General features: G+C 37.8%; 1 protein-coding gene across 1 annotated transcript; it reads left to right on the plus strand.

Annotated features, from left to right (window-relative positions):
- The first annotated feature begins 466 nt into the window (after positions 1-466).
- Positions 467-23,867, plus strand: LRRC72 (leucine rich repeat containing 72). Its single transcript, XM_087821421.1, has 7 exons — positions 467-636; positions 9,884-9,965; positions 11,277-11,387; positions 18,116-18,205; positions 19,266-19,418; positions 22,571-22,598; positions 23,407-23,867. Exons 1-7 carry the CDS (start codon positions 547-549, stop codon positions 23,570-23,572), a joined length of 720 nt encoding a protein of 239 aa, XP_087677547.1. The 5' UTR covers positions 467-546; the 3' UTR covers positions 23,573-23,867.
- The last annotated feature ends 1,334 nt before the right edge of the window (positions 23,868-25,201 follow it).

Raw genomic sequence — 25,201 nt, forward strand, 5'->3', positions numbered from 1 at the left:
CTGAGTGAGCTACACCAGCAACAAGGCTCAGGGCCACTGCACAGTTCAAGAAGGATGGGCCTCTATTTAATAAACAACAAAGGAAGAATAAAACACTTGACCCAGTCTCTGTCTCTTGGGGCACTGCAGTGTCCATATCTTAAACCCAGTCTGGCCAAGATCTGGACAACCCCAAAGTAAGAACGCTGCAGACACTGTTGAAGCAGGAGCTAACGGCATTTCCCACACTTCCCTGTGAGTCCGGTCTCTTCTGCACTTTTATCCCTCTACCTTCTTTCCAGTAAAATCTTTTTTTAATTGACATTCCAATAAATTAAGTCATAATGAGATATAAGTTTCTACTAATGGGATAAAATGCTCCCCTTTAAGTATTTGTTTTAACTGGCTAACAAAATCTTAATCCAAATGAATGAAGTTTTAAAGATGGGATTTTGGAAATTAGCATGTAAATGCCAACAATTTTGAAAGGACAGAGAGAGAGTTTTTAGTTACTCCAAAGTCCTACTATATGTCCTGCCTTACCCATAACTGAACTAATCATTGCTAATGTTTACTTTCTTTTTCAGGGAACTGACAGATGTCATTGATCTTTCTAGGTTTAAAAAATTAAAATACTTGTGGCTACATCATAACAAGGTAACGTAATATTTTCTTTAAATGGCTCCATAATTCAGTTACTTTCTTCATATCATGTTTCTAATAGAGCTAATCTTTAAAAGTATTATTTTATATACCTAATTTAAACTTAGGTAAGAAAGTGTATCTGCATATATGTATGTATATGGAATAACACAATTTGTGAGATGCTATGTACTGCAGCTACTTTTGTCTCCCATGTTCTCCCCAAGCTGCTCAGTGAAGTCTGCTCCTTCCCAGGCTCCTGTAAGAAACTTCAGCAGCCTCATGACTTTCCTCCTCTCTCCTACACCATTCAAAACCTTACCGTTCATTTCAGTTATAGTTATAGTTCAGAAATGAGAATGTCTAGGAGAACATATTAATCAACTTTCGATCTCTGTTCATAAATGAGACATCCCTTCTCTTTCCTGCCCATATCCACCTGACAGCAGATGTCACCTGCCTTCTTTATTAGGTAGGCGGTGTGGTGGGTTTTCCTTCCCTCTTACCTTCATCCCAGTCTTCTCCAGGATTGGTATGGAATGGGGAGGTGAGGATGCAGAGACGAGGCAAAGAAGAAACAGTTATTTGATTTGCACCCTTTGCTACTAACAAATGTTCAAAATTGAGGGTTTTTTTCCTAATGGGTTATTGAGAAGTTCCCCTACTAGGTTACTTCAACTCTGATTCCTCTCTGCTGACTACTTCTGACTGCCCCTCACCTTTTATCCCAGTGGTACTTACAACTGAGTGTCTCCTGGCCTTGGCAAAGTACCCTCGTATGCAGGATTCTTTGTAAAGTGACCCAGATCAACATTCCTCAGTGGCCCTGCATGCAATTCCCAGGACTCACACAACTTTGTCCTGCTATCAGAGGCAGAGGGGTTGGTTACCTCCCAGCAGCCACCCAAGCTGATCTAGCTTCCTCAGGAAGTGGCAAGAATCTAAGCCATCCTATCCCCAACTGCAGGGAACACCCTTCAGGATCACTGAGTGTAGCCCCTGAAGCTTCTCTTACAGCAGTGATTTTCAACCTTTTTCTTCTCATGGCACACACAAACTAATTACTAAAATTCTGTGGTACACCAAAAAATATATTTTTTTGCCAGTCTGACAAAAGAATAGGTATAACTTTCATATAAGATGGCTATTGTTGTATTGCTGTTATCATTTTTTTATTTGACAATCTAAGGGAAAAGAGCTCAATGCCCCTGGGTTATCAGGTATTGCATGTTTTAAATTCTTACAACACACAGGTTGAAAATCACTGTCTTAGAGGCTAGCATTTAGGAGGCCATTGCCTTTCCCATAGTGGGAGCCTGAGTGGGGCTCCAAGCTCTCTCCAAGTCAAAGAGCACGACTAAACTAAAATGCAAACCCAAATAGTCATTACAGTTAGCTAGTCAGTAAGTTATTCCTATCTTTCAAAAAAATTGACTTTCCAACAGCTTTTATTTTGCTCATTCTAAATCCATTATCCAGTCTTAGCATTTTGAATTTGGACTTTCAAACACCTGCTGAGTAAAAAAAGCTTTTTAGAGTTTTCAGCAGTAGTATGCTTGTGGAGCAGTGGTTCAGATCCACAGCATTGCATCCTGAAGCAGCCGTGAGTACGAAAGCATTTCAATATTACGTTACACGTTCAGTCTTTTTTAAGCCAACTCAATGGAAAATGAAAGTGCTTCTAGTATTAAGTGTAAGCATAAGTCTCATAAGCTTGACATCATTTCTAGGAGAACAAACCCAAACAGCTTGGAGACCCAGCCAGCTAACGACTGAAATGGAAAGTACACGCACCACTTAAGGGTATGCAAGTTCAAAACTCTTCAAAACACTCGGCCAAAAATTATCCTGGGTCACGGTGTGCGGCCTCTGATTAGAAAAAGATGGAAATCATCAGGCATGGCAAAAGTGACTCATCTTTATTTTTCATGTGTGCTTCTTGTGGTGTTCAGTTTTGAGGGAAAGAACAGTACATATGTTGGCAGTAGGTTTAAAGGGAGAGGTAATTAGGATTTTGTAAATTTTTTTGTATTCTAATAGTGGACAGTGTCCCACCTCCACCTCCAACCAGTCATTGAATGTTCATACAGTTTACTGACATAGTGGGATCCTGAGTGGTGCTCCAAGAACATAGGAGGGGATTGAGTACACTGTCAACTATTTTACTTTCTTTTGTATTTGAAGGGAGATTGGCGGGGGAAGGGATGCAACAGCAGGCAGAATTCACTTCTTGTACTTGGTTCTTTATGTCCAACAAACTAACTTTATTATTTCCCAAATCACAATCACTTAACTTTGTTCTTTAAAAAAATACTTATTTAGTCCACATAACACTGGAAAGATAATATACACAAAATAAGTTTTAAGTGTTCATGGGGTACATGAATGAACTGTTGTGAGTTTTCCCATTGATCAATAATTGGTTGCTAAGTTACCTTACTATTCACACTCCATGAAAAATTGAAATTCTGATTCAAGATCCAAAATGCTAAAGGGTATATTAGCTATGATAGTACTTCCTCAGAGGTCCCTTGTTTCCTCTGGATATTTTCTTGCCTAGATATGAAGCCAGGAATCACCCTACTAAGTTGAGAATGGGTCCAACATTTAGAGAAAAGCAGAACCCAGAAAATCATTGAGATACTAAGACGGAGGCTCTCACAGCTCTGGACTCCTTGGTGTGTGACATGAATAAGTGTTCTAATTTATGCACCAGTTTGAGTTAACCTTAGAAGTTACTTGGAGCCAGTAGCATCCTATCTGATATGGCTTACTCTGTACTTGCGTTTTGGCTACTGATAGAATATAACAATAAATGTGATGGTACCTGGTCTGGTGATAAAAACAGGAAGCGCAGAGGGAGTGACTGCGCTCCTGGTGAGGATGTTGCATTTGCAAACTTCCTAGAGTGGAATGAGAAAGTAGTCTTGGGAGGCAGTAAATGTAGCCTGGTGTGTTTGGAGCCCTGCATGCTAGAAGGGTGAGCACTTCCCCCATTTATTATCTGGTTCTATAGCATGATAAACTGGAAGTTCTGGTCTGACCCTGGACTAGCAAACTAAATAGGACCACCAGTGCCCCAGCTTTCCTAGGTTTGATCAGGTAAGCCTGGTTCCTTTATTATGCTCTCTTAGAGCTGGTTTTCTCTTCACACTGCACAGAAATTCACTAGTTCTGCTTTTCTTCCCTTTATGGGTCCCCTTTTCCTAATCGTGCCTAGTATAAGAGCGGGAGGCAGCTGCAATTAGGTGCATATTAACTGAGACCTTCTAAAGACTCCTTTCCATGTCCCATCTTCTAGCGAGCCTGAGCAAGAGAATTTTCCGTCCATAGTTCTTCCTTTCCAACTTTTCATGAGAAGTTGAGTCTGCTCAGACAAGTGATCTAGGTGATTTGTCTTTTATATTACAGTTAAGTTGTGTTTTGGCTCATTAACTCAAAAAAATTTTTACAGAATTTAATACTAAGCCTGTAATATTGGTAGCACAATGCTAGTAGTTTTCTATTTCTGGAAGAACTAGCAGTACTTTGGTAGTTTCATTTGTGTCAGATTAGAATAAGCATTTGATTTAAAAAAGCAACAACAGCAACAACAAAAAACCTTACCAAGCAGCTGTCCAAAATGGAATCTGAGTTTCTTCCATGAAGCAAAAACCAGTTGGCAAATTTTACAAGCTAAATTTAAATAAAAATACCTCTTCTGGCAAAGTCAATGTTTATAAACTTCATCATCTAAAAAATAATTGAAATACGTATTTATAATAACATTTTCTACACAAACTGACTAGAGAATGGTTAGATTAAAACAAAATTGCTTTCAGAAAGATCCTGAGCTCATTCTTCTATGCCATCATGATATGTTGTTTCTTATCTCCCAGACATTTAGCATATGTTGAAAGTTTGGTAAAGAGCACAGATTTATATATTTTAGGAAGGAATATTGGTGTTCAAGATTAGCAAATGACGATTTTAAAATTGAAATACTTATTTTTAACGTGCTGTTTTAAATATTTGTAAAGAATTTTTTGAATGGCAGCACTTGTTTTCAGGTAGCTTTATGAGCTTTGTATCATGGAGTTTTAGTTGGTTCCTTTCGTCAGGTTTGGGTATACATATTTCAGTTTTTCACTTGTACATACCCTACCTTGTTCCAAAAAACAATTTACAGCAGCACAAACCCCATAGTAGAGTGTAGGAGCAGTGAAAATGTTGAAGGAACCGGCACGCATTCCATATAATTTGGGCTCTTGTGTGTTTCTGTTACCTCAGGGCAACATTAATTATATCCTTCATGTCAACTTTGTTGAAAGAAACATATTTTGCCAAATATTTAAAGCCTCCTCAAAAAAGTAAGTCAACATAAATAACCTAAATAAGACTTCAGTGCATGGTTGTGAAATTCATAAACATGTACGCTATAGATTTTATTATTCTTAAAAATGATTTACCTGAGGAATGTAACCTGTTTTTGGAAAAGAGCATATGCAAAAAAAATAGTAACATGGAATAAATAGGGGAAAACATGACAATAAAAGTCCGTTTATTCTGGATAAGATAATTATTTTTAAAGTATAAATTGTATTTTTAAGTATTGTACATATTTTAAACTAAGCTAAACATAAATGATGTTTTAAAAATTTATTGAATAGGAGCACCATAAAAGTGAATTTAGGAATCTTGGAAGTATATTGCAATTTTTCTTTTTTCTCCTAAATAATTATGTATATTATTAAAATTATCCCCAATTAATCCTTAGAGTTTTATGTAAATTTAGGAAATGTTGTGATTTTAATATTCAAACATACAGTAATAGACCCTTTTAAATAACACATAATTATAGAATTTTCAGAATTTTATCATGTCGTTTAATTACTGATCTATAGGTCTTTGTCCTCAGGTTTTAACCTTGGTACTAATGACTATTTGACTATTTGATGATTCTTGGTTGTGGGGGCTGTTCTGTGCATTTTTGGATGTTTAGCAGCATCCCTGGCCTCTATCCACTAAATGCCAGAAGATTTCCCCCTAGAAGTGACAACTTAAAATATTTCTAGACATTGACAAATGCCCCCTGGAGGGAAATTGCCCCCCACTGAGATTCACTCAATTCAGTAGACGTAGTGATCTGTAGAAACCTAAGTCAAAACATGTCATTCCTCTGCTCAAAACCTCCACCGATTTCCTGTTAATTTCAGGCAGCTTCTTACACTCACCCTGCAAGGCCCCGCACAAGTAGACCCCTGATCACCTGTCTGACCTCATTCCCCACCTTCACTCCCTGGCTCACTCTGATCCAGACACACCAGGCACTGTACTGTCCTTGACCTATGCATTAGCTGGTCCCCAAGCGCTCCTTCTACAAGCCCCCTCATCAAGTGTTTGTTCAAAGATTACCTCCTCTGTGAGGCCCACTCTGATCAACCCACTTAAAATATAACACCACCTTCATACTGGCACCCCCAATATCCATGGTTGCTTTCCCATATCACATCAACTGATGCCATAATATATAATCTACTTATTGTACATATCATTTGTTTTCTCTTTCCCTGCTAGAAAAAAAAAAGGCAGGGATTTTTGTCTGTTTTGTTCACAGCTGTACACCTCAGCAGCGTGTCTACACATAGTAGATGCTCAACAAGTATTTGTTGACTGGGAGGATGAGTAAATAAAAATCCTAATATTTTCTGCCGAGGTGACCTTTTCTTTGCATATGTGCTGGTTAAGGTAATGGAAGTTCACTTAATAGAAGTATGCTTTGGCTGAGTGAAGCAGAAAAATCACATATTGAAAAGACATTGCATAGAAAAGACATTGCAGGTAGCTTAAGAATCAAGTGTAAAATACTCTCAGGATCTAGGTGAGCCGTGGTCAAACCTTGTCCAGAACTGGTTTCCACACTGTTGACTTGCCCGTCAACACCAGAATCACATGCATGTGCCAAGCCTTGAGCTAAGAGAGATTTGTAAAATGTAAAAAATATTTATATTTGTAAATATAAATCCTATCGCAATCCTTATAATCAATAGTGTAGATTTCTTAAGGGATAATTATAATAACATTTTACTTTAACGATGGCTGGAATATCAGGACATTCAGCATGTTTTCTGATTCCTGTTTCTAGATCTTGACTTCAACAGCTTGCTACACTGTAATGTCTATTATGTCCTGTGAATTTTACCTTGGAACTGTCTCTCACTTTTCTCTCTCCCTGGACAGCCATTACTCTACTCTGAGCCAGCATATATTCTTCTGAATCAGCATTTAACACCCTTTTCATCTCCTGCCATTAATTTTGCTAATCCTTCTAAACTATGTTCTTCCCTGCCATTTTCTTTCTAAAATAAAATTAGGCAATGGCACTCTTTTGCACAGAATATTTCAATAGCATCCTTATGATCTGGCTTTATCTCTTTCCTCTTCACTCCCACCACCCCTCTTACCCCAACAAACAGGGCAATATTAAAATAACAATAACCATGGTCAAAGAATGTTAATACTCTTGGGAAAACTATGATTCTATAATCAAAATGAATCTGTTGAGTTCATTAGTACTCTTCGTATGTTAATGAGTAATGCAAGAGAAATCAAAGCCTGGACAATTAGTACTGTTCTGTTATTGTGTGGTCAGGCAGGCTACTGGAAAAGGAGAGGGGGAAAAGTCATGGTTTCCGCTGATGCTCCTTTTCTATGCTGTGATGTCAGGTGTGGCTATATTTAGATCAGGGCGTGGTAAGGAGGAGGGAGGTAGTGAGCTGCTGTCAAGAGGCTGATAGGAAAAGTAGAAAGGGTTAGGAAATCGACTGGAAACCAATCATCACTGCTTTGAATGGTTCCCTAACTGGGGAAACATGACTGCTCTCATGACTTAGCAAAAGCTGGGGTGCAGTCATTGGTGGTTCTCCAACATGAGTGCTGACATCGTTTAGTGCAGATGAATCTGTGAAATGATGAAAGGAGCAGCACACGTGCCTTTTATAGCTTCAGAATTTGTAAATGGTGTAAACATAACAAAATAGTAAAGAAAATTCATTAAAGAAACCAGTTTTCAAACTTTGGATGCAGATCGAAAATAGCTTTTCTGAGGTATGAGAGGGCAAGAGTAAAATTTCCAATAAATCCTCACTGTATCAGGTAGGTCGGCATCCTTCTATCTAAATCAGTCTATCAAAGGCCAAAACAGTTCCATTTAACTGTCAACAATAGTTCCCATAATAGGCTTTAATAAACACATAACACTAATTTACAATCCTGAGCATATATTTCTATGGAGAGAGAGTACTAAGCACTTGATCAATTACTGTTCCATGAGAATCTTCTCCCTACTAGATCCTGCATGAAGTAGTAAAGGCCTCATTCTTCTGCTTACCTCACCTACTGCTTTAAAACACACCTGTCCTACCTCTGTGACTCCACCTCCTCTCATTTCATAATTCAAACAAATCTGTTACAGTTTACTAAGTTTATAGAGTTGATATTTAAAAAATAACGATAGAGTTCTTCTTGCAATTCTGACATTCAGTTTAGAGTTGAATACCACATATCATGCTTACAGTATTTAATAGTTCAATTGAGGAATTTTCAATAGTGCCTTTTTGCAACACTGAGAGTGACAGCTCTACTCTACATTGACCTGAGCTCTGGTTTACAAAATTAAGATACATTAATCTAATAACATAATCTGGTCATCTGAATAGAAGGGAATGCAGGGGGGGCATTTCTTTAGAGAGGAATGGCCACACAGGAATTTAATTTTATTTGTGGTGTTTAAATGTGTTACAGCGGTAATGTGTTTGTGAATTATTACTGTTTATTTAAAAATACATTTAAAACAAAACAAAGCTGTCAGAAAAAAAGAGTGATTTTGACTATTTCCCAGTTCATATACAACTAAAGTTTGAATCGAAGCTTAAAAGTAAGATTCAGCCCAGCTAGCGTGGCTCAGCGGTTGAGCATCGACCTAGGATCCAGGAGATCGGGGTTCGATTCCTAGTCAGGGCACATGCCCAGGTTGTGGGCTCGATCCCCAGTCGGGGGCATGCAGGAGGCAGCTTCTCTCATCATTGATGTTTCTCTCTCTCTCTTTCCCTCTCCCTTCCTCTTCCTGAAATCAATAAAAATATGTTAAAAAAAAAAAAAGTAAGATTCGCCTTCCCCCATACCACTAGGAGAATGGGGAGACGGGAAGAAGAATAAGACACTGAATAAATACGGTCCTTTCCTCAAGGGAGACACAAAACTAATGACCAAGTGATTAATTGTACCAGTCAAATGAGGTGTTGGAGTAGTCAAGAAAATGGAGGTTCCCGGGCACAGAGGTTGTCAGGAAAGGCCTTATTTAGAAAGATGAGCCGTGGAGTAACAGGGTTATGCTCGCTCTGCCTCACCCTCTCCTCCCGGACGCCGGCTGGTGGAGCTTTAGCACTGGGCCTGACCTGGCAGAGTTGCCTCCTGTCTCTATTCAGACTACAGAGTCCTTGGCTAACCTTAGGAGGTCTTCCTACCAGAAGGACAGTGAGCTGGAGAACAGGAGATGGTTCCTAGTCTGGGGCATAAAGAGTTCAGAATTAGACCATCACTCAGGATATCTGACTCAAAGTACTGGAGCAGTGGAAGTTTAAAAAAACAAAAAGTGGGTCAAAATAGCAAGAAGACAGTAGTAAGATGCAAGGAGATCAAAGGATTGTTTCAACAAATCTCTGGAGCAGAGGAAACCTCCTGCGGTGGCCCACCCACTCAGCATGGCTTCGTGTGCCTTGCTGGCCTAGGGCTGATCCTTAGGAAGCATCAGAAATGCACCAGGAAGAAAAGTCATGCAGGCCAAGAGGAATCGTAACTCATATGCAGATGCAGAAATGGTCTGAGAGAGCCCTTGGCACATGATAGGCACTTTATAGTATGTGATGGTGAATGAGTTGGTATGTGGGAGCCAGATCCAATGAGCCTATATGGGGCAGAATTGTGTGAAATGTTAGAGCAAAAGGTCTAGGGAGGCCCTTTAACAGAGGCTTTGGAGACCGTGCAAGGGAATTTGGTCAAGATGTGGTAAAAGGGGTTTATAATAAGTGAGCTAAAAACATCCTTTTTACCACCTTGTTCTCAAAGACAATCCAGATGTAAATTAGTAGCCCAGACCAAAATGTAGCAAATAATAAAAAACAACAGCAAACAGCAAACTTCTATGTTGTTCTTATAATTTTATAGGTATATGTCTGTATAATTATTGTAGAAAGTAAATTGTTTTCTAACTCTCCATTTTCAGCTCCATGGAATAACATTTCTAATTAGAAACTATTGTCTGACAGAACTATATCTAAACAACAATGCAATAATCGAAATAGAAGGTATGTCTAAATTTTCTCTGTTGATGAAGTGAATTTACAATTAAGTAATAACTTTTAACTATACAATTGCTAATGGCATGCAAAGTCTGTTTTAACATTTCTGTTGCAAATATGTGATGGAGTCTATTATTTTTTAATGCTATTATTTTTTATTTTATTTTATTATTTACATTTCATTTTAAGAAATGTCCTTTTGATTACAGTTTTAATGCAACCTTGTCTTTTGTCTTGATATTCAAACAGTAAATAAATCTTTTTTTGACAGGAATTTTGCCAGTCTGTTGCACAGCTGGACACAAACTAGATACCGTGGAAGCAAATTTTAACCATATTTGGGAGCATTCATAAATATAACAACTTTATAAATAGTCTTAATGTTTTTACTGGCTATCACTTTTGCCAGTCAGATTCTTTCACTATGAATTAATTTTATATGTGCACCAATCTCTAAACTGACAATTTCAAACCAGGTACAAAAGTACATGATGTACTATGATCATGAAATACGAAGAGGTGCAACATGAACCATTTTTCTTTGATGTTACATATCGTAGAATCAAAATGCCATAAATTTTAAGATCTCCCGTGATTTCATGTACCATGAAGAAATAAATTTTTGCAAATTAAACTATGATGTGGCTATTGCAAAGACACAACCCACTTTCATTTATGTTAAAAATGTGGGGAAATTTTAAATTTAGAATCGACAAAAATGATATGAATATTTGGTTTTGTATGATGTAAAGAAAATAATTTTTGTTATGCAAATTTTCTTGTTTTTAAAATTTTTATTGTTGACATTATTATAGATGTCCCCACTTTCCTCCCTTTTGCCCCCTTCCACCCCCCTCTACCCCCCATTCCCACTGGCCATCCCACACTGTTGTCTCTGACCATGGGTTACGCATATATGTTCTTTGACTAAGCCCTTCACCTTTGGGGGGTAGGTATTGAATTGAATGAGTAATTAATTATTCCCTTGATTGACATTATAAATCTAAGAAACATTAGCAAAATAGAACAAAACAAAAAAGAAAAATAAAGAAAATAACCCTTCTAAAATCAAACAAAAAAATCATTACTACAGAAAAAAGCTATAAAACAATAACACTGAAAAGAAATAGACTCTACATTCCCACATTATACTCCATTAATTGGACTCTTATGCTTTGTTCTATTCTTAATGATAATTCACAATATTATTGATAATAATTCTTCCTTTCACCAGCTGTAATGTATTCTTTGCTTTTGTTTAGTGTGTTTAGTTGGCATTAAAAATGTTTTAAAATCTTGTAAACATTTTTTTTTCAGGCCTGCGCTATTTGCCTTCGTTGCATATACTCCTGCTACACCACAATGAGTTAACAAACATCAATGCAACAGTGAAGGAATTAAAGGGAATGCTGAATCTGAAGACCCTAAGTATTTACACTTTTATATGGCCATAAATTAAAATAGTAAAACACGGGAGATTTTTTTTAAATTTAAATTAGATCAATAACTAAAATATTTAGATATTCCTAAAAACAAGACTAGATCTGTTCCTTTTAAAAATATGTTTTGGAAAGAACAACAGGTAGGAAAACAAATTTTGTGGAATGATATGACTTGCCAAAAGTAAGTGACAAAAGTGTCCACAGATGATTTACATGATTAAATCTGTGGTTTTGATTTTATCTCAGAAGTAGGTTTTAGCACATATTATATGTTTCCATTTATATGACATGCCCATCTATCATGACAGCAACCCTAAGAGGGAACTATTTTAAAATAGGTCAGTGTTTTCCCAGGACTGGGGGTTGAGGACACTGGGGGGTGACAGCTAAAGAACAAGGGGTGTGGGGTTTCTTTTTGGGGGTGATGAAATGCTCTAAAATTGACTGTGGTGATGGTTGCCCAACTCTGTGAGTATGCTGAAAACATGAATTGTATACTTAAAATGGATGAATTGTGTGGCATGTGAATTATAGCAATAAAGCTCACACACACACACACACACACACACACACACACACAAACAACTAAGTTTGTTTTTTGTGTGTGTGTTTTTTTCCAAAATATGTTTTTATTGGTTTCTAAAAAAGGAAGAGAGGGGGAGAGAGAGAGAGAGAAACATCAATGATGAGAGAGTCGTCATTGATCCGCTGCCGCCTCTACGCCCCCTACTGGGGATCAAGTGCGAAACCCGGCCATATGCCCTGACTGGGAATCGAACCATGACCTCCCGGTTGATAGGTCAACGTTCAACTGCTGAGCCACACTGGCCTGGCCCAACTAAGTTTTTATTTAAGCTTTTAATTGGGTGAGCAGCAAACTTCATTCATGAATACTGACTCACACCCAGCAAAGAAATGGCCTCAGTATTGGAAGAGAGTAAGAGATGCAGTATTGGAAGAGAGTAAGAGATGGGTTGGAAAAATAAATAATACACAGTTCCTACTCTCAGTAAACTGATAGTATTGAAGTGTAAATAAACCGGTACACAATCGCAATACAGGCCAAATTGTTCTAGGTGTACCAAGGGAAAAGGTGCTCAGGTCGATGAGTGGGTTTTCAAACTTCAGAGTTTGGAAACTTCTTTATGTAATATTATGACATGGATGGTTTGTGGTGGTTTGGTTTTTTCCTCTATTCATTTTCTATTCATTTCTCAGAATTTCCAGAGACAGTATTTTTAATATGTGTAAATTGGTGTTGATGGTGGAGGCTCTAATCAGATCAATAACACTGATAGTGATTAAAGTTTTCATACATTTTCAGTGTTAATCAGTTACATGTACTGAATTTAGGAGAAACGGTTCATGTGCTTATAACTGAATTCTTTAAACCCAAGTATTAGTATTACCAAGTTCATGGCAATTTTATGCTTATTTTTGAGATGTGATAAGGTCTGTGACTCAGAATTGTCCTGCATGTTTGAATTATCTGGCCCTTCTGTGCTGAACAGATGCTTTCATGATTTAAAGACTGGTTATGCTAGATTGGAATTCTCACTTCATTTTTCTATAAAATGAGCTAATAGCTACTTCTCAGGATTGCTTCAAATATTAAGCTATTTCTGTAAAACATTTCTTAAAAAAGCATTTTTGACATTAATGCTATTTTGATATAGCAACAAAAACAAAAATTGTTTAATTGTGGTTTTGTAGATTAGATAATGAATTAATATGCACAGTCTAGAAATTCTGCTAAATAGTAAATAGATTAAAAATATAACTGACAATTTAAATAATGTTCATTATAGTAACTTTTTCAAATGTCTTTCCTGTTGAGAAAATGTTTTCTTAGAATATTCTCATTCAAATCTTCACAGCAATCCTATGACATGATTAGAATTATTTGCCTTTAGTGGTGGAAATACAAGGCTCAAAGCTTTAAGCAAACTGCTAAGAAATGTTGAAACATAGTTATGCCTCATTTCTTTTAATTATCTATTTATTTACTCATTCAGTCAATAAATATTTATCATTTATTCATTCGTTCAACAAATATTTACTATGAGCTGCTCTACTAGATGGGGACACAAAAGTGAACAGGAAAGGCCTTGTCTGGACCTCTATGGAGCTTACAGTTTTATAACTCTCAGGCTAAATATTTCTTAGGGTTGAAAGGGTTTGATTCAAAACTAATTGGATAATTTGCTAAATATAAGAACTCAATTTAAGCAAAGTTATTTCGCAATACAAAATTTGGAGGTTAGCAATCAAGGTTTTCCCGGTCATAGTCAGCAGGATTATGTGCCTGCCCCAGGAATGAGGGGACTCTCAAACCAGCCCCGAGGCCACTTGTCTGTCAAGTGTGTGTGTGAACACAGACTTGTGTCAGCCCTGAGTGTGGTGCAGGAGTGCCTTTTCTCAACCTATTCAAGTTATAGAATTACAATCATTCCAACTGGGAATCTTGTAGTGGGATATTTTGAAATGGAGAAAATGTGTCCAATTACACACAAAAAAGCATTTTTTGAAAAATTTTGGTTGCAAGTATGCATATTTTGAACCTTTGCCCCATTTTTGTTAAATTGTATGAGGAAAAAATGTTTACATTTACTAAACTACTAATTGTATTTGTGCAGTTTCTGTGAGCCTCATTTGTAATCACAGATTAGATTCAGCTCATTAACTATGAGAAGTTCATGTGTTTTTGAAATGTTTAAAATTTTTGCCTTTTCAAGTTGCAAAACCGTATAAAATGCTGAAGTGTTTTTATTATCCCACTTCAAGTGCAAGTTCTTGAGAGGGTGAGAAGATGGCCTGGAGGTAAACCTCTAATCCATCTCAGCATGTACCATCCACTGGCATTTATGAGGAGAATTGCCAAGAACTGGCCCGGGAGACACACGCCTGGGAGCTTCAGGGAGGCCTGGAACCCGGCTGCAGAGTGTGAGGTCCTGGAAACTGGAATTCCTGACTTCCAGGCTGAGTCAGGAGGGCCCCACCCCTTCTCTCCAGGCGGCCTACCTATCCACACCCTCCTTCCCCAGCTCCAGTTTCCTCTTCGCTTCCCACCTCCAGACTCCTTCTAAATCAGGATCTACATGTGTCAAAGACACACTTCCTGGCTGGTGACATTCACTCACCTGCAGTCCCCCAGCCTTTTTCCCAGAATCGAGAGAACAAACCCCCACCAACAGCAACAAAATACTTACACTTTCCTTCTCCTGAACTTTTAGTCTCTGCATTTCTCTCAAATTTTCTCTCTCTCATTACCTTCACTATTGGAGAGTATACTTAGACACCTACATTCCATAATTTGTAAGACTTGCTTGTTAGCAGAGCTATAAGGAGTCACCACTGAAGACAGAGAGTGCCTTTTCAAGACGGGCCTTCATTTTCTACAGATTCTGCTCTTAAACGTTTTCACTGGGCCCTTCCTCACTGGGCCGCAGTCCACCGCTGCCAGCAAACGGCCCAGGAATGACTAGGGATGCTGAGAGCTCAGGGTGGGACCACGATCTCAGCGGTCTCTTCATTTGGGCCTCTTAACCTGAAATGTCCCTCAAGGTGGGACCACCCATCCCAAACAACAAAACAGAACAATAAAAAGAGCTGGTTTGTCACTGCTGTTTGTCCCAAAAAAGAGAATATTCTGACCCCTCCACTCTGTTCACCCCCTGCTTTAGTGGTATGCGGTGGTCATAGGTTTTAGTTCAAATAAGACGGGGATCATCGTGGAGATGCTGACCTTTCTAAGTAACCTTGGGCCAGAACCTTAAGCTCTTAGTGTCTGATCACTGACATCTGAACTCCCTCCCACGGGCCACGCTGTATAGGCCACAGCACATACGCTTTTAGCTTCTCTAGATCATTTCCCCACACGTCAGAATGGCTACGTTGGTACACTATTAATTACATCAACTTTCTTCAAAGGTGGTCTTAAAAACATTCATTTAAATTATGATTTAAAATTTTGCTTTAAAAGTTTAAATACATTAACTGAAGCCAATTAATTAGATGCCTGTATTTTTTCTCTTCTGTTTCAATAATAAGTAGATTCACACATGTGACTTATGTGACTCAAGTGTGTGCAGTAAGGTGGTAGAGACATTTTGATATATTATTGGGTGAATGTAAATTGCTTAGACTCAGAATCCCAAATTAAGATAAGCAAGACAGCGCTGGCGCCACTGAGGTGCACTCCGTAAGCAGCCTAGAGGGAGGGCGGATTAAATAGTATTAACCTATTGAGAGTGAAAGTGTAAGCAGTTTTGCTTCATGCTTTCTAAAGGAATGTACCCCATACATCACGAAGGCTTTCAGAGCTTTCAGACACAGGAAACCGGTTTCATATCTTAGAAACTTAATTTATGGTAATTTTAGTAGCATCAATCCAAAACTCGTAAATCCAAAATGTGAAATGCTTAATAGTATAGCAGGAGGGGGAGGCAAAGACAGTTAAAAATACGAATGCTTCCTTCTAAAATTTAAGAGCCGGGGGAAAAGCAAAGGCTAATAAGGATGAAATGCATTTCAAATGATTTAATTCTATTTATTTTTTAAGTTAATTTAGGTTTTCAGACTTGCTGTCACTTAGATTTCACTTTACAATGAGACGAATGTGGAACCATAATAAGCACATCGGATTCTGAGTATTGAGACATCTTCTTAAGAAACTAATGTAATAGCAGTAAGTCCAAATCTGAAGCCAGAAATTGCTGGTTTTAATTTATATAAAGATGTTACTTAACTAAGCACCAGGAGAGAAAAACCAAGAAAAGAAGCAGTCATGATCTCGGAGGGAAAGAGAGTGTGAAGGGTGTGGGAGCAGTAGCATCGCTGGAAGGTGCTGGTGCGTTTTCCATTCGCGTCCTGTGCGGGGACAGGCCCTGCTCCAGCTGCTGCGGTGAACGACAGTGGAGGCATCGGAGCTGATTCGCCCAGATACAGAGCAGACTCCCGCGCCAAAGAACATGTGACTTTCTCTCCTCCTAAACTCATTAAAAACGATTGTGTTTTGCTTTTATATCCTTGAAGGATGTCTTTTCTCTTTCTGGCTCAGAATACAATGCGTGATCCCTGTGGATCTTTTTAAACCTGTCCTTGTTACTGGTGTAATATATGCCCATTCTATTCCCTGTTCTGTAGTTATAATTATGTGTTTCCACTTTAAATTCCTTCTCTTTTAAGATTAAAATTCAAACCAGTTTGGCCCTCACTTAGGAAATCTTGAACAATATCCATTTCATTTTTCCTCTCAACCCCAATACATATATATTTCCTTTAAAAAAAAAAAAAAATTGGTGCTCCTGGCTCTATATTTTCTTTTATGCCTTTCCTTAGTCTTAAAACGTTTGTTTATGATGCACCAGGTGTCTTCCATTGCCTGTCTTAAATCCCTCTAAAACTCATGTTTTCCGCAGGGAATAGCTATATATAATGATTTTATTGGCCATAAACATTTGTATTTATACAACAAATATTAGAACGTTAGATTAACTACAGAGAAAACATTCAGATGATTAATAATTTCAGTTTTTTGAATTTGTTGTTGTGTTTTAAGCATGCCCTCCCATCTTTAGATTGCAAACTCTTCTTTATAAATGTTAATCAGTTTTTTTCTGGATTTCTAATGCTTAATATTTTCATGATTTTATCAAGCCTACTTGTATTTTATAAAGAGTTGAATGCTATAGGAGTATTGCTAAATTTAACATGCACACTAAAAGAGCCTCATTGTTGAAAGAGTGCAGTTGTACAATAGCTGGAGCTCTTTCTGCTACTGCCATCTAGTGGTCTTCACTAGATGTATTTTCCAGAAGTTTTTTCTAGAAATTGCATGTAGAAAGATATCCAACTGGAAATCGTAAAAGTTTTCACATTGTATCGGGGAAAAAACCAAACAAACCCTGTTTAATACTACCTAAAGAAGAACAGGGACATATTTTACCTTTTCCTTGAAAATAAAACCCTCACAACTTCCTAGTTGAAGATTTGTAAAAATGTTCCACATACCTATGCCTGAAGAATCTGACGTGGGAAGTGCCAGGAGCTCCTCGACGCCCGCGTGCCTCCCACCTCCAGCCGCCAAATTAGCCAGCATGGCCCATCAGGTTTCCCAGCACCTGTGCACAGGGCCTTGAGCCCCCTGCACCCGGCCAGAGCGGACAAGATGCAGCATCCACACCTGCTCAGCTCTGTTCCTGCTGAGATCTGAAGCTGCTACCAACATGTACATACTCTGAACTGTGGGCAATGGTAGGAAGTGGAGAAAGAACACAGAGCCCAGCCCCTCTGCCCATCTCTACACAGGCATCCTCATGACCTTGGTGCCTGGAAGGAGAGAATCAATAAATACTTTGCTATAAAGAGCAGCATTGAGGCCCCATAGAGCTGATAATCTAGGTCTTCCTTGCAAATTAACTTATGGACATGTTAAAATTTTTCTCATTTGTGGCAAATTTCGGTCAATGATATGTCCCCGCACCTAGCACAGTTCCTAGTAGACAATAAGCACTCAAAATATTTGTTGAATGAATGAATTTAACAGATAGGAAAAGTAAGTGCTGCTCTGAGTAAGTAAGGGTTAGCTGAGGCTATTGGCTTGGTCTGTGGAGCAGAGCTGGACATGTCCTTGTGTTTTATACTAATCCTGCAGTTTTCTGGATTTTATCAAGTGATAAATGAAACTAATTTTGAAATCTGATATCTTTGCAGGTCTCTACCAAAACCCTTTGTGCCAATATAACCTGTATCGTTTATATATCATCTACCACCTTCCTGGAGTGGAGTTGCTTGACCGAAATCGTAAGGACGCCTTTTCTTGCAGAGAAATATTTGAGGGGCAGTCGTAGTTTGGTGGTTTAAAAATGTTGAATATCTTTGAAAATAATTTTCTGTGTAAATGAAAGTTTTAAAACTATTATCAAAAACTTTGCTCTATGAAATTTGCCCTACTCTAGGAATTTATGACTCTTGACTACTGTCTTGGAAAGGTCATCTGAGTGTGAAGATAGGTCTCCAGATTCTGATTTAGACGCTAATGTGTTAAATGCCAAATCATTTACCCCCTGGTACTTTAGTTTCTTATTTCAAAAATGAGAGAATTGGACTGAATCTCTTAAGGTCTATTTAAGTTCTGAAAATCATATACTTTGAAATTCTGTAAACATATATAATAAAATGTATATAATCAATGATAACTTCTTCATGAGTATATCTTTAGACATTGTAGATAAACTAGCATATCTGATCCATATAAGCTACAAAAACGATCAGTGGGTTACAGTTTACATTTTTGGAGGCCTGCCTGCTTTATTATCCATCTATGTACTTAGCTTTCTGTCTCTAGGTTTGCGCATTCTTAATAATGACTGAGTACCTTCTTAAAGAGGACTTATCAAAGCCTTATGTTTACGCCTCCTCTCCCTCACAGCCTTGAGGAAATGAGGGATGTAGCAGAGATGAGATCTCAGTCATCCGTGGTGATGTGTTAGAAAGGGCCTGGGAGGCATTAGGGTTGACTGTGCCTGTGACCTGAGGGGCATATACTGGGCACTTGTACGAGTATGGGAATAGCTGTGATAGCCCTTCACAAATTAGTTTTGACAGGATGTTCACATCTACCATAATTCAGATAAAAATACAGGGTGTCCCCAAAAAATGTATACATATTTTAACAGCTGATAGCTCAATTTTGAAAATGAAATATATTTTAATAAACATTGCCTTTATAATTATTCAAAGTGTGTGTATGCATGTTTTGGGGGACGCCTTATATTTTTTGAAGGCGTTCAAATCTGTTTTGAATTACCATGTATATATATTTATACTGTTAGGCAATAACATTACTTATTGCATTTATCAGAAGTTACAGAAAAAGAAAGAAGATCAATGATTACCATTTTTAACCATAAAAAGGCTCATATTCTTCAATCAATAGCATTCAGAGGAAAAGTAGATGCCTCATGGAATCCTAGATCACCTTTTAAGCAAAAACCAGCCCAGACAGTACCTTCAGGTATTTTCAAAACTGAAATCACAATTTCTCAAACTTTTGGGTAATTTGATAATAATAATAACTGCAATTTACAATAAGTTAAGTACCTACATAGTGAAATAAATATTTTCTAATTAGTCAAATTAAAGGGATGTGCAATGCTTATCTTCATTTACGTATATTGAATTAAATGAGGTAGTGTGAGAATAATGAGACATCTCGATGAATTCCTGACCCCAGTATGTAGCACAGTATAACGGGATCAGTAAGTAAGCTACAGTTATTGTTCTACTGTCACTGGACAACCTCACCAATTAAGGCTGGAAGTTTTTGCTAATATGGAAAACATATTCAGAAGAAATAAAGATTGTCTATGATTTCTCCACACAAAAATAAGCACTGTTAACATTTTGGTCATTATATGCAAGTATAAGTTGAATATATTCAAGATGTTTTATTAGCTGGAATTAATTTCTTGTATGTAACAGAAATCCAACTGCAGTGACTTACACAAATAGAGGTTTATGTTTCTCACATAGTAAAGAAGTACAAAGGTAGGGCTCCAGGTTAGTGTAAAGTTCATCGATGTCATTAGTGTTCAAGAATACACCTGTCTTTTGTTCTGCTATTTTTAGTGTGTTTTATGGTATAAGGGGGCTGCTGCACCATCAGGCATCACAAAGAGGGATTTAAAAAGATACAAAGACAAAAGCCTTTTTCCTCATGACACTTTGCAAACATACATTTGAAAATGAAAATACATTCTCAAACAGATTTTCTAGAAACAAGGGGGAAAATATTAAATTGGAAGGGTTTTGAAGAAATTATTCAGAATGCAGCACAGAAGAAGGCAAGATATGGAAAATATTAATTAGCTGTTGAGATAAGAAAATATTAGAAAGATAAGGTTCAATATAAATTTAGTAATCCTGAAGGAAAAAAATTAGAGAAATTTGGCAGAGGGTGATATTTGAAGTAATAAAGCTGGGAATTTTCCAAATTTGGTAAATGATATAAATCCCTAGATTCAACAGACAAAATTAATCCAAAGACATAAAAGACTGATGACAATAAAAATCCACCCCAAAGGCAAAATAATCTTAATTACCTAGAAAAGAATAATTTATAGATTCACAACAGGCTTCCCAACTGCTATTATGGAAGTCAGAAAACAGTGATCTAACACCTTTAAAATGCTAAGGAAAAGTAATAATTAACCAAGACTTTTATAGCCAGCTAAGTTATACAGAGCAAGAGAGAAAAAAATGAGGGCAAAATCGGGACTTTTCTCTTAACTATTTACTGTGAAATTTTTCTAAAATAGAAAAAGTTGAAAGAATATTAAACACCTATATATGCCCATGTATATTCAATAATAGTATTCTGCCATATTCACCACCCTCCGTTGAGACTTTGCCTTATGTAAACTGGAAAATATAAAAGTATTGCTGAACCGTTTAAATACTTCAGTAGCAGGCATTATGACATTTCACTCCTAAATAATTTGGCCTGTAAATTTAAAAATTACATTATCGTATATAGCCACAAGGCCATTATCACACCTAAGAAAAGTAACATTTATATATTGAATACGTAATCCATATTCAGATTTTCCCAGTTCCAAGTTGGCTTCCATAGCTGCTTTTTCAAACCAGAATCCACTCAAGAGTCATAATTACACTTGGCTGTTCTGGCTCTTTAGTCTCTTTTCGTTTAGAATAGATCCCCAGATTGTTTCCATGACTTTTTGAAGAGACCTGGCCCGTTGTAACAATGTAGAACCTGTATGACTGTTTCCACCGTGTCACTTAACTTGTTCCTTCATCCCTATGTGTCCCATAGAAGAGGCGTAATGCCTGGAGGACGTCCTGGATGCAGAAGAGTATAGTGCAGAGCAGTAGTTCTCAAAATGTGGTCCCCAAACCAGCAGCAACAGCACTTAGTAATTTGTTACAAATGCTAATTCTTGCCCCAAATGAGAGCTACTTGATTAGAAACGCAAGGGTGGGACCCAGGGAACTGCTTTAACAAGCCTTTTCAAGTGATCTGTGCATACTCCAATTAGAGGACAACCTGCGTAGAGGCAAGAGTACAAGCTTTGAGGTCAGCCTCCCTTGGGTTTGAACACCATCTCTTCTAGTAAGTAAAAGTTGTATTTTGGATATTAATTTGCTCCAGCTTTCTGATCTGTGGGAGACTTAAGCCAGCCACTTGCAAAGGGAAGGATGCCATCAGCTCCTCTCTTAAGGCAGAGGCTGAGCGCTCCCTGCTGCTTATGGATTGCCAAGAGCTCACCCTGGGCTTTGGTGGCCCAACAGGTGCTGCTACATTCCATCTCCAGCCTGGCACTAGGCCTTCTGAAGAGGAATGAATGAAGCAGTGATAGTCTCTGCAAGATCCTGTAAGAAACCCAAGCTTCGAGGACTAGCCTTTGAGCTCCAGAGCTAAGGAAGATACGGATTCCTGTGACCTGGGGTTTATTCCGTTTCTTTGAAGTTAATGCCAAGAATCCAAATGGTTTAAATTGCCCTAAATATTTCTCCTCATTTGGTCTATATTCTATTTATAGATACATGTGCCTATCTTAAAAAAAAAAAAAAAGAATCAGTTTCTGCATCTGAGACTCAGTATCTCAATTATAAAAACTCCCACTTGGGTTCCATTGGTAACTACATTGATTAAGCATTCTGTTCTCAGAGTTTGGAGATGCGTTTTGTATTTAAAAATTTGCCTCAAGCCCGGCCAGGCATGGCTCAGCGGTTGAGCATTGACCTAGGATCCAGATCAAGGTTTGAATCCTGTTCGGGCACATGCGCGGGTTGAGGGCTCGATCCTCAGTCGGGGGCGTGCAGGAGGCAGCCGATCAATGACTCTCTCATCATTGATGTTTCTGTCTCTCCCTCTCCCTTCCTCTTCCTGAAATCAATAAAGATATATTTAAAATGAATAAATGAAAACAAAAATTTGCCTCAAAACCTAAGACAAACCTAAGGTACTGTATCTAAGAGGAAGTTTCAGTTGGGGCTTTGGTATCAAGGCTTTTTTTGATGGATCTGAATGCTTGCTCGAAGACCAGAGAGCTATACTCTAGACTTTTTCTTTACACCATTGTCCCATTGTTTTAAAATGCTAAACGTTTGAAAGATACTAATTCAGAAATGTATTTTTTTTAGATTTTGCATTTGCGAATAATGTAGAGAAGTAAGTGATTTTTAACTTTACTTTCATTACTGGATTATTTTGTAACTGCTCACCCCCTAAATTATCCCCACTTCCCAAAATAGATTTTAATGAGTTAAAAAAATGATTAACTCTTTGATAGGAAAAATTGCTGTCTTTCATAAATGAATTCAACTATATATTCATATTTGACATATTTAAATGTTAATATTATTTTTATAACCTAAGATAAAGTGATTTGATTTGTAAAAAAATAAAACTTAAGAACTATTAGCTATTACAGATGAGAGTCTTTACCTTTCTTGTTTACTGTTCCCCTAAATATGCCCAGTGAGAGCAATTATTAACATTTTATACTCACTGGAATTTACATTTTCAAAAGCAAATACTTCTGAAACTATGAAAAACATTTCAAATTCATGAATATTGATGAATTTAAAAACCATTATCTCTTTTAATTTTTAACCTAGGAATTTTTTCTGACTCAGTGTTGAAAAATATTATCCCCAAGCACATTTATAAAATATAGCATAATACAGAAAATATTCCAGTAAAATGTACATAAAATACTAATGTGCATATGAGATCTAGAAATACTTTAATCATTTCATTTAAATGGTTTAAAACATGAGTGTATAAATTTGTGAGACCTAAACTGTAATAGCTGATCCCAAATTTGGTCAAAAACTCTATTATTAAAACTCTATCCATGAAACTGTATAATATACTTGTTAGTGGCACCTTAAAAAAATGTGGCACTGAGATATTTAAATTAAAAATTCATTTTGGTCTAATTGATATTTTTCTGACATAATTGCTATTTTTGCAGAACTGTGTTTGATGACCCAGAAGATGCTGTTTTTGTAAGGTCCATGAAGAGATCGGCGATGGCCATTACCTCTCTGAACTGGGACACGGTTCCAAAACGAGAGGAAAAGTACCTTGAAGACAAAGGCACAGAACCTGCTCAAATGTTCACCATTACACTGAGATAACCCCTGGTATTTCTAGGACTCCTGGTGGTTTTCAGTTATATATTAAACTTCTCTCTGTATTATGACATTACTTGAAACATTTAAATATAAACAGAAACACCAATAATGAAAAATAATTCCCACATTTTGTGTTACGTTTTTGTTAAAGTAAAACACGTATATAGAAATGTACACAAATCATAAGTGCTCGGCTCAACAAATTGTCAGTGAACACATCCATGACAGTGGCATCCTAGATCGAGAACTAGAACATTGCCAGCACTCTAAAAGCCGCCTCATACTTGTCACCAGTCCTATTACCCATTATTACCCTCACTTCAAAAGTAATCCCGTCCTGATTTCCAAACTGTACACTGATGGTGTCTGTTTTTGAAAGGCATATGAATGGAATCACAGAAGTTGAATTGTTTTTTGTTTGGCTTCTTTTACTCAACATTGTAAAATTCACCCGTGTTGTTGCTAATAGCAGTGATTCTATTGTTCTCCTTGCTGTATAGTATTCCACTGGGTGATTATACCACAGTTAATTAATCCAGTCTGCTGTTTTGGAGGCATCTGTAATTTGTATGTGGGATAGGCTGAGCTTTGCCTAGCCAGAAAAACGCTGCTAGAGGACAGAGAAACTAGAAAAGCTTTCAGCTTGCGTGGTAACGAGACACAAAACCGGATGGTCAAGGTAACTCAAAACACATCACTGGTTTTCTCCAGCTAACGAGCTAGCTCAGCCTGGCCGGCGTGGCTCAGCGGTTGAGCATCGACCTAGGATCCAGGAGACTGAGGTTCGATTCCCGGTGAGGGCACATGCCTGGGTTGTGGGCTCGACCCCAGTAGGGGGCGCACAGGAGGCAGCCAATCCACGACTCTTCATTGATGTTTCTCTCTCTCCCCCTCTCCCTTCCTCTGAAACCAATAAAGATGTAAATATTTTACATATTTTTTAAAAGTACTAGCTCAAAAGCTTACAAAAAGCAGGGTGACATTTCCCCCTACGTGATGGTGATTAGAACCATCACACTGTTACAGATATACAGGGTGGGGCAAAGTAGGTTTATAGTTGATCATATGAAAAATAATTAGTAAATAATAATACAAGAATAAACTGTTTTGCGAACTCACAACTGAGAACCTATTTTTGCCTTACCCTGTACTGTAGAGGTGGGGCTGACATCAGAACAGGCAGATGAAAGCCCTAGAGAGAGAAATGAACTGTCACTGAGAATCTAACAAACATTTGCCTGCAGGCACCTAGGATTCTGTGCACAGCCAGAGTCAGAAGTTCAGGTGTGGTCCCTGGCAGAAGGTTACAGCTGAGAAAGAGTTTGGCATTTATGTGGGTGTGTGGCTGATATCAAGGGAAAGTGATGGCTTGTGGCTTCCAAGATTAGGTCATAGAAAGAATCGAAATGTCGTCCTGTTCTCTCTCCTGGGTCACTTATTCTGCAGGAAGCCAGCTGCCCTTGGTGTGACGACACTTAAGCAGCCCTCTGGAGAGGTCCATGTGGTGAGGAACTGAGGCCTCCTTCCCCAAGCCGGTGAAGAACTAGGGCCTCTGCCAACAACCATGTGAGCTGCAAGGCATCGTCCAGACTCAGTTAAAGCCTCAGATGACTGCAGCCCTGGCTGAGCTGC

The sequence above is a fragment of the Miniopterus natalensis genome, chromosome 10, assembly GCF_054644295.1.
Source record: "Miniopterus natalensis isolate mMinNat1 chromosome 10, mMinNat1.hap1, whole genome shotgun sequence".
NCBI classification, from domain to species: domain Eukaryota; kingdom Metazoa; phylum Chordata; class Mammalia; order Chiroptera; family Miniopteridae; genus Miniopterus; species Miniopterus natalensis.